This window comes from Anguilla anguilla, chromosome 18 (genome assembly GCF_013347855.1).
Source record: "Anguilla anguilla isolate fAngAng1 chromosome 18, fAngAng1.pri, whole genome shotgun sequence".
Classification (NCBI taxonomy): Eukaryota; Metazoa; Chordata; class Actinopteri; order Anguilliformes; family Anguillidae; genus Anguilla; species Anguilla anguilla.
The window spans coordinates 5,901,397-5,911,545 of record NC_049218.1 but is presented as its reverse complement, the minus strand read 5'-3'; the positions used below and the strand labels follow the sequence as shown (position 1 = coordinate 5,911,545).

The 10,149-nt window shown below is 51.2% G+C and overlaps 1 protein-coding gene across 2 annotated transcripts in view; it reads right to left on the bottom strand.

The window, feature by feature from the left end:
- Positions 1–857: 857 nt before the first annotated feature.
- mmrn2a (multimerin 2a) overlaps positions 858–10,149 on the bottom strand; it is a 19,552-nt gene continuing 10,260 nt past the window's right edge. The window contains exons 5-8 of one of the 2 annotated variants that reach the window (XM_035399937.1): positions 9,300–9,656; positions 5,607–6,040; positions 3,788–5,306; positions 858–2,725 (exon numbers count right to left, since the gene is read on the bottom strand). In XM_035399937.1, coding sequence (XP_035255828.1) covers positions 2,304–2,725; positions 3,788–5,306; positions 5,607–6,040; positions 9,300–9,656 — 2,732 coding nt within the window. In that variant the 3' untranslated portion in view covers positions 858–2,303. The remainder of the gene's footprint in view (positions 2,726–3,787; positions 5,307–5,606; positions 6,041–9,299; positions 9,657–10,149) is intronic. The other variant, XM_035399938.1, reaches the window with a different exon arrangement.

Sequence of the window (10,149 nt, the reverse complement as noted above, 5' to 3'; positions counted from 1 at the left end):
GAAGCCAAACTGTTCGTAGCATGCCGAGGAGGCCTGGCACGGTTAGTCTTCCAGAATATTCCATACCGCCGTCAGGTGCCGTGTAAATATTTCTCATTCTTGGATGCTCAGCGTCGGAAAAAAAAAAGCTGTTGCCTTCATGTTCCATTAAATTTAGACTAGGCGAAGATATCAGAACAAGAACGTTCTTTTATTAACTTACAAGAACAAATGGATATTTTAACTCAATGCTATTGTAATACCCAGAGTAGAAAGACAAACATATTGACAAAAAAAATAATAAAATAAAATAGACTTTCGCTCCACATGAAACCTGCATTTCTGTTAACATTATTTGGTTTTGATTAATGCATGAGACAGCATATTATATTAGGAATAAACATGCATTTTAAAAAATGTGCACTAAAAAAAAACTTGTATGAGTGAATCAGTGAAATAATTGTATTTTTGTATCTGCATAGGAAAAATGTATATGTACAAGTGGTGTAAAAAGAAAAAAAAAACCTAATTGCAACCAGTCCTATCAATACAAGCTTTGTAGACTTCTCAGCAGTTTACTCGATTATTAACAGCGTATTACAGCGGCAGATAAAGCTAGTACAAGTTCTGAATCATCAAAGGGCTTCTAATTGAATAAAACGGTCCTCAGCCACCCTTGACTGTTCAAGTGTGTTTGACTCAACACAATCGAGCCGTTCTAGCTTGCGCGATGAATGGATGCTATCTTTGCCCGCCAGTGTAATTCTCGCTTCGTGTCCGTTTCTCTTGCCATTGCGTGACTTCCAAATGTCATCTTAACCTCTCACATGATTAAAAATGAGGTACACAAACGACCCCCCCCCCCCCCCCCCCCCCCATTTTGTTTTGTTTCATACCCCGTGTCTGTTCTGCACAAGTTTGTCTGTTTGTCGAAACCATGCTCCCAATTAATTTGTAAGTGTTTGTAAAGAAAAAATCACTGTAATTGATTGAACTTTAGTTGTACATAGTCATTGAAAATCGATCACATCACAGAGCGGTTACCTTTCTCTCTCTTTGCCTGTGTTGTATGCAAAACTATATAGAATAACCTCTAAAATGTAACTCTTGAGTGTCTTTTGTACAGCATCTGATTTCAGAAGGTGCCTTATTAAGTTTACCAAGGAAAAAAAACTGTACACAGATTATGTCCAATGTATCAATTTTTAAGTAAATAACCTTATTTTAGTACACAAAAAATGTGTTCTTGTGTTGGGTCGTTATTTCAAATGCTTCAAAGTGTTTGGGTGAAGTTTTTACTGGGGCTGAGATATTGGAAACCACGTAAAACCACATGGTTTTAAGTCTCTTACCGTGAATAGGCTGAACAGTGTTTAATGCAATCTTTAACTGTTTCTGGTCTGTTTTTCTTTAATGGAATAAGGTTTAATGTACAAGTAAAACAAAGTATTGGAAAATACATTTGCCACTTCATGGGGTTTCTAAACGTAAGGGCATGGGTGTAGTTGAATTATAGTTTGTATAATAAATACAATAGAAAAATTGGCCAAGTTTTCAATCTCAATGTAGTCTAATGCCCCATCTGGTGGATAGAAAGGGTAATTGCATCAACAAAATTGTGTTCATCAGCATTGAGTCAAACTGCATGCAATATGCAGTTAATTATGTTTTATTCACATTAATCTTATTGTGTGAAGTTTGACATGTTTGGCGTTTCCACGTTGATTTTTAGTTTGTTTGTCGACGGTCTGAATGAATGTGATGCAATAGGGGCAGTTTCTGGGAATCGTGTGGGTACTGGCATAGCTGATAAGAATGTGATCTGTGCAAAGGCTAATTTTGCACAGCTGCATGTTATCGTGACTCTTACATGAACCACATCATTTACAGCCTGTGGTCTACACTTTGGCATATCTTCTCTTCTCTTGAATTCTCACTGAAACCCCCTGTTTTGTGATTCATGTTTCCTCAAAATGGTTTTGGAGATCTGCGTGTGTGTGTGTGTGTGCGTGCGTGCGTGCATGGGTTTGCGCGTGTGTTTGTGTGTGTGTGTACGTCTCACACCCAGGCAGCTGGTCACTAAAGGTCAGCCCGTGTGACTTACTGAGCAGTCAAGTGTCCTTTTCTCTCTCCGTATGATTGCAGGCTGCTGACCTGAATCATTTTACCACCATTGTTGCATAGGAAAATGTTTTAAAGACTGAAAGTAAGCATTTCAAAGTGGAAACATACGAAGGCACCTCTACATCATCATATATACTCTGTACGACGGGGGAGACACTTGCAGGGCAGCAGCTGTCCGACGAATTTCCCGACCTGTCGGTTTAACTCCCGTGGGGTCCTCCGGTGTTCCGGAACAGCAGGAGTCCCGCGAAAGTGTTGTCGGCCGCGTTGCCGCGCCGGACCGTTCCCTCCGACAGTTCGAGGCGGAGCTGCTCGCCCCCCTCCAGCTCGAGGAGGCACAGGCGGGACAGGGGTCCCGCCAGCTCCCCGGGGCCCCGGCGGAGGGTGGCCGCGGTCACCTCGCCCCTCTTCAGGCGGGCCAGCGAGGGGCCCGGCCCGAAATCCACAGTCAACGCGAAGAGGTAGACCCCCGGGGCGGGCGCGCGGAACACGCCCGTCTCCGCCGAGTACATCTCCCCGTAGTTCAGCAGCGCCCGCTCGAAGACCACCGCCCCCGTCTGGGTGGCCCCCTCGCTGGTACTGGCGAGGAACACAAGGGGTGCATCTCGGATTTCGGTGAGTCCTGAGGGAAAGAGAGAGTGAGAGAGAGACTGAGTTTAGGGGTTCATACGCATTTATCCTGGTTCTTCCCAAATTAATCCAAATAAATTTGAGTAATTTTATATAAGTCTTAAAAAATCTTATTTAGATTGCACTTCCATATAATCAAATATCAGTAGGAAAAGTTCCAACTGCAATACAAAGTGTTTTTAAAAATGTATTTATTATTAAGTTTTGCACTCTTTTGAGTGCTAGTTCCCAAGAAGGATTGATTAGGGCTTTTTTTTTTTTTTTTTTTGAAATCATAGTTGATAAAATCTGCAAATATATTTATAAGCTCTTTATGGCCTGCTGTGGTCTTAAGTAAAATGATAGTTAAAATGGATTTGCATAAAAGTAATATTGACAATGTGCGATATGTTGTAATTTTTCCAAAGTCCACAAGAGGGAAGTGTTGCATTTTTCAGCAGCACTTGCTGAGTGGAAACCCTCATATCCTATTTAGTGCCCTGGTTCTTTGTAGTCCGTCCAATTCTGGGTATGTAAACAGAAGCCAATTAAATTCCCCACAGCTCTTTAGGTTCAAAGTACAGCTATGAGTTCAAGCCAGCTTTTTTATATTACAGAAACAGGAACCGCAGGTCAAATCATAATGGAATCAATAATGAGACGCTGATCTTTATAAATATTTCAAATGGTTGAGGAAGAAACAAAATCATTCAGTTGGCGTACAAATTAATGACTGATGGCCCTCTTGTTCTTGCTCATCTTATCATTTTAATGATGGTAGGAACAAAAACTTCTGTGACCGTGTTCTCAGACTGAACATATTTATTATTTGAAGATGAATCATCTTTTTGTTCACCCCGTAGTGTGCAGTTCATCTGATTCTTAATGCAGGATTTAATCTGTTTGGATAATGGCTCAGCCAGTTTCCTCTGTGGTTGCATAACGGAGCCAAACAAAACACGAGTTATTAAATTATGCCTTCGAGAGTTATGTCTAATTTAAACTATGAGACACTGAACTGCAAATTTAAGCGGTTGTGACGGTGTTGCTGTTCAGTGTATCGCGTAGTCCTCACCAGCTGTCTCCGGAGAGGCGTCCCTCCTGCTGCGGAGGCTGACTTTCTGGCCTCCGTGACTCTCCCTCTTCTCCGCTTTCTTCTCCTTTTGTTGCCTCCTGCGCTTCTTTTCCTCCTTCCTCTTGACCAGAGCCCACAGCTTGTCCAGTTCCAGGGTTCCCTCGGAACCTGCCAGTCCGTCCATGTCGCTGAAGACGTCTTTGAACACCCGCAGGTGATCCTCAAGGCCCCTGCGCAGCGAAGACACTTCGCTTTGCAGTTCCTCCGCCGGGCCACCGGGGGCAGCGTTTTTAGTGCAGTTGCAGCATGCGATGCAACGCTGCTCTTCCAGCCGGCTCACCTTGGCGTTCAGGTCCTCCACCTCCTTCCCCAGGCTCCAGAAGTCGCTGACGGAGTAGTCGGGTCGGTCTCCCATAAGAGAATCCGGGATGTCCTCCTCCTGGGGGCCCCCGCTGCGCCTCCTCAGCCCCCTGGAGGCCGGCTCACTCAAGCCCAAGGCCTGGTCCTCCGCGGCCACGTCGGCCTCCTGCGCGGCCCTCCACAGCAAGGTCAGGCTCACGTTCTGGTGCTTGATCTGCACCAGCGTCTGCTGGATTCGGTCCCGGAGCACGGGGATGGAGTACTCCTGCTGCGCCGGGACGGGCCTCTCCTTGAACTCCAGCACCTCCTCGCCCAGCAGCACCTCCAGCACCTCCGTGTGCCGGATGGCGTCCTTCAGGAGGGACGAGAAGGAGCTGGCCAGCCGCTTCATCTCGGCGGCCTTCCTCTGGTCGCTCTCCTGCAGGCCGCGGATCTCCTGCTGGCTCGCCAGGTGGGAGGCCAGCAGCTGGGACACGTTGAGGTGCAGCACCCGGCTCTTGTCCTGCTCGAAGGCCAGCGACTCCTTCACCTGCAGCAGACCCTGCTTCAGGTCCTCCACCAAGGTGTCCCCGCCCACCTCCCAGCGGTCCTGTCCCTCCACGAATTCCTCCAGGCCCTGGCGGTTCTCCTCGACCGACTTGGAGACGTTGGCGACGTCCCTCTCCAGCTTGGCTAGGCCGGTCTTCAGGGCCTTGCAGTCGCAGTCCGTGCTGGTAGCATTTATCCTGTAGAGCTGCGTGTAGAGGTAGTCCATGTCCGAGTCCATGTCCTTCAGCTGCTCGTCCTGGAGGGTGAGGTTGCTGGCCAGCTCCTGGATGCGGTCCAGGACCGCCACCTTGGCCGCCTCCACCTCCAGGCCCGTCTCCATGAACTGGATCTGGCTGTCGCGGCCCGTCTGGTCGATGCGGCCCTCCAGGCCCCGGAAGCCCCTCTGCAGGTCCCGGATGTTCTCGGTGGTCAGGTCCAGGTCCTCCAGCAACGCGTTGACCTTCACCGTGTTGTTCACCACCTGGACGTCCAGCCTTCTAATGGCGTCCCAGACCACAGGTCCCTCCACATGTGGGCTGTGATGTGCACCTCCGCTCTGCACCTCCTCCTCCAGCTGCTCCTGTTTCTGCTTCACCTCGGTCAAGGAGGTGTTGAGGGAGTGGAGATTGACCTGCCGGGCAAATTGTGGAAGAGAATGAAGGGCTGAAAAAAGTTCACAGGAACTCCAATGTTGCATTTTATTAATAGAGCCGATGTTCTTACACCTCTGCATTTACTGCAAGGAGGTGCAAGAATAATAATAAACACATTTATTCTTGCATGTAAGCAAAGTGCTTTGTAGAAAGTGGAAGTGTGCAATCTTAGGTTTTGTGTGAGACTGTGTGGCTCAATATGTTTTTGCATGAGGATACTAGAACTTAAGTTTTTATACTGAACGGGAGAGTTCAAGGGTCATTGGCCACACACTGACCTGTATCATCTTCTGGCTGCGCTTGATCTTGACGTCGGTGTCGGTCTTGAAGTTGGTCAGGTTGTAGTGCAGCATGGCCTGCTGGGAATGCATTCGGTCCTCCAGCGCCACGCGCTGCTGCCTCAGCTCCTCCCTCACCTGGTCCAGCTGGAAGAAGCTCTCCTCCAGCTTGGCCTCGAAGTCGCCCCCCTCTCCAGCGCCTGGCCCGGGCCCCCCCGAGGCCCCTCCCCGTCCCTCTCGCTCCTGCTTCAGCCGGGCCAGGTCCTGGGACAGGCCCCCCACCTCGTGGGACAGGCGCTCGAGCGTCCGGTTGAAGCCGTCCAGCACCGGCCCCAGCTGGGCCATCAGCGCCTCCATCAGGAGGGGGAGGGACGGAAGCTGCGGGGCGTTGGGGAAGGGCGAAGTGCTTGGTGTGACATCCACTCCACCCCGGCCTGTGGGACGCACATGATCAGTGAAGGGGCCTCTGACTCTATAAGGCTATAGCCAGCTAATAGTAAAACAGTATCTGGGTTGAGGTCATGGGTATTTTCTAGTTCATCTGCTAATTCAATTTCCTGAATTGACCGCATTGAAGTGGAATTGACCCCAGTTCTGGGGAACACAACGTAGTTCAGTCGTAGTGCACTTCACGCACTTGTATCTAAAACAACGAATGTCCTTAATTTTTTTTCGGCCAAGTTCCCAATAATATAAACAGCCGATAACTATATTTGGCGATTTTTTCGTGTCCCGAGAAGTTCAGCTTGCGGACGGAGACTCCTGTTGTTTATTGGAGCGTGGGATGAGGTAATGTTAGCATGATTAATGTTTAATGGCAGGCTAATGGGCTCCTGAGGCCTGCTGATATCCTGTGTTCTCCTTTCAAATAGCCTCTGTCCATCTCCTGGGGCTGTAAACCTGCAACCCCCCCCCCCCCCTCCCACCACCACCACCACCCCTTACTCACTCCAGATGTCATGTGGCCCAGGCAACAGGTAGGTGTGGCTATGCTGGTGTTTGGTGTGGGTGTGGTCTGGTGACACTGTTTTGGGGAATGACGGTAACCAGGTCTGACACTGTTGCTCTTTTAACTCAGGTGGAAGCACTTATGTTCTCTTACATTATAGGTCACTGTGGACAAGAGCATTCGCTAAATGTAATGTAGTTGAATGTAACTTAAATTCAGGGAAGTGCGGTGTGACCGCCATCAATGTGTGTGTATGCGTGCATGTATGTGACTATGACCGTGTGCTTGTCTGTGCATGTGAAAGCTTTTAACAGTGTTTACATAAATGGAATTTGTGTTGAATACTTCAATTAAAAATCAAAGTGAGTGTATGTTAGAGTGAGAGTGAAAAGGATGTGTGTATGTGAGGCGGATATCAATCCAATTATTATCACTGTTATTGTTACTCTTCATGTTATTCATTGTTATTCTTGGAATGCTTTGTTTTCAGAAATTACTTGATTTGGCAATAAGATTCAGAATTATTGTTCATGCCAAAAAGAAGTATGTGTGTGTGTGTGTGTGTGAGAGAGAGAGAGAGAGAGAGAGGGAGACAAAGAGAGGCATGTATGTGCGTGTGAGGGTGAGAGGAAGAAACTGAAGTGTGTATGTGCATGCGTGCGTGCGATTGTTGGGGAGAGGGCAACAAGCATTGCCCTTGACACTGGCTCTACTGCAGGGCCCCTTAGAGACAAAAGCACAGTGGACTGAGCAGAGTACTGAGCCCATCATGCCCTGCCCTTCTGCCCACTGCACTCCCGCCCCACCCGCCTGCCCACAGCCCTCCTGCCCCACCCTCCTGCCCTACCCTCTTGTGCTGTTTGACACAAGCTCATGGGCTCTGCTCACCTCTGTCATCTGCTACAGCCCTGGCCGTGGAGTTCCTGCCCCATCACCCTGTTCCTGCCCCCTGTTCCTGCCTCTCACCCTGTTCCTGCCCCCTGTTCCTGCCCCTCACCCTGTTCCTGCCCCACGCTCCACTGTGATGTATGTGCAGGGGGTTTCTGCGTTCAGGGCCTGCTTCCTTTAGAACAATGACATGATGTATGTCGGCTTATGGCAGTCCACATGCTGAGGTCAGAGGTCACTTCCAGCGATGTCACCCTCGGGGTTGTGAACGGAGTGAATGAGGTTTCCCTGGCAACGGGCTTACCTGCGTGTTTTTGTTTGTTTTTTTTTTTTTGTTTTATGGGGTGGGGCTGGCCTCCCACCCAGCTCCACGTGAGGTAGGGCGCGGACACGTGAACGTGTGCGGTTGGGCGAGCCAGAAACTCTTAAATTAACGCGTGGCGGCTGACTGTCCGGTTCACAACGCTTTCATTTCTGCGCATAATTTTGCATAATTGTGCCCAATTTCCCGGATTACTTCAATGCCGGTTGTCAAAGTGGAAGAAGGAACAGTTATTTTTAAATCGTTACCGTACACATACGTGTGTGTGTTCATTGTGACTGGCGCAGGTTTCCGGAATGTTAGTTTGAGCGGGAGCGCGTTTAATGAGGCGGAGAGAGAGAGAGAGAGAGAGAGAGAGGGAGAGAGAGAGAGAGAGAGGGAGAGACAGAGAGAGAGAGAGAGAGAGAGGGGGAGCGAGAGAGAGGGGGGGGGGGCGGTGCATTGACAGAGGGTCACGTGCGAAAGACCCTGTTTTGTCCTCCCCAAATATGGAGTGGCAAACGGGGGGGGGGGGGGTATGGGGGGGGGAGCACAGGACCAAACGCCGCCGGAGGTGTCTCGTTTTTCGCGCTCGACCCCCGGAGCTGCAAAGCAACCCCCCCGGACCCCCCCCGCCCCCACACTGCTCTCTCTCAGGGGGGGATTACATCATTCCTTTCAAAATTAAAAAATCCCCCTCTCCTTTCCAGAAGAAAGAAAGGATTTCCTGTGGAGGAAGCAGTAAAGGACTGTGGGACGGCACGGCGGTGCATTATGGCAGAAGAATGGGACGAGCGGCGGTAGCGAATCGGCTGGGTCTGCGCGCGGGGGCCCAAGGCTGGACCCGCCGGGTTTTCGCGGCGTTGGGGATGTGTGGGAGACAGGCCGAAAAACCCCCCCTACTGCGGATTACGACACGTCTGAAGAGGGGACGGACGGGCGGCCATGGCAGATCAGATAAACGCCCGGAGGACATGGCGCTGAGTTCTGAGAGATCGCCTGTACTGCTGTCGACCTGCGGCCCGTTATATAATCTTATGAGCCCATTGGGGGGGGGGGTGGGGGGGGACCCTCAGAGGTCTGTGTGCTTTTCATGTCTGAGAAACAGCCACTGAATTCTGTCCAGGCAACGCACTGTAGCGATCCCCTCCTGAGGCCGCTTAACTGCCCCGCTAACGGTGAATTCCTGTTTAGTGCAGTGGTTGGCGCTGCCACCTCTCCCCCCCTGGGTACCTGGCGTCGCGTCTCGCCAGGTCCCCGCTGTTGCAGTGCATTGTGGGTAGCACGTGGAGGCCATACGCACTCGCGGTCCGCTGTTATGCTCGAGTGTTCGATTGCGGCCGGCGCCTTCCCGCCTTCGCTCTCTGGCTCGTGTAGGGTAGGGGCAGCAGGAAGGGCGGTCTGTTTTCGAACCGACACCTTCGGGTGTCCAGCTGTGTTTGATGGGCGGTCTTCTTCCCCGGCTTCCTCCCCCCCCCCCCCCCTTGCACCCACAGCAAGACTCAGGCCCCCCACCCCGCTCAAAGACCAAATGTGGTCTCCCTCTGCCTCTTACCGGTTGGGTCAGGGTTGTGGTTGTAGTAGTCGATGTAGTCTTCGGCGTCGGTGCCGTGGTCGGTGCCGTGGTCGGTGCCGTGGTCAGGGTCGTGGTCATGGTCATGGTCCCGCTCATGCTTGTGGTCCTGGCTGTTGTAGTAGTCGGCGTAGTCGTCGGGGTCGTGGTCGGTGCCGTGGTCGGTGCCGGGTTTGAGGTCGAGGGCGGGCAGGCCCCGCTGGGATACGGAGGTGAAGGCGGCCGCGCTGGGCTCGGTGTTGGGGTGGAGTCGGTCGAACGGGGGACCACCGGGGCCCTGGAAGTCATTCTGCTCCCAGGTCTGGTCTCCAGCTGGCTGTGACAGCAGTCTCTCGGCTACTGGAGAGAGGGGGAAAGAGAGAGAGAGAGAGAGAGAGGGAGTGAGGGAAAGAGGGAGGGATAGAGGGAGAGGGAGAGAGAGAGAGGGAGAGAGAGTAATGCTGGGAAAATGTTGGTGAAGATGGCTTTGGCCCAACCATAACAGCACAAGGTCCTGACCAGCCTGATGAGATTCAGCATGGGGCAAAAGAATGTACTCCTCCAGCTCCTGCCCCCCACCGCCATCCCCCCCCCTCCCCCCCTTCTTCCGCACACCCCACCCCCCCTCCCCCCCTTCTTCCGCACACCCCACCCCCCCCGACAGCCCTGTGGCTTTGGCTGTGTAGGGGGTGGGGGGCGTAGTACAATATTTGTTATTCACATGTTGTGGAGAGATTCATTGTCCCGGAGACCTTTGTAGACAGTGCAGGGTGTGGGAGTGAGCACGCTTACAGCCTGGGAACCGCTGTGTTTTCGCCTTGGTTATTTGTGGTCTGAAATTTGAAAGGGCAGC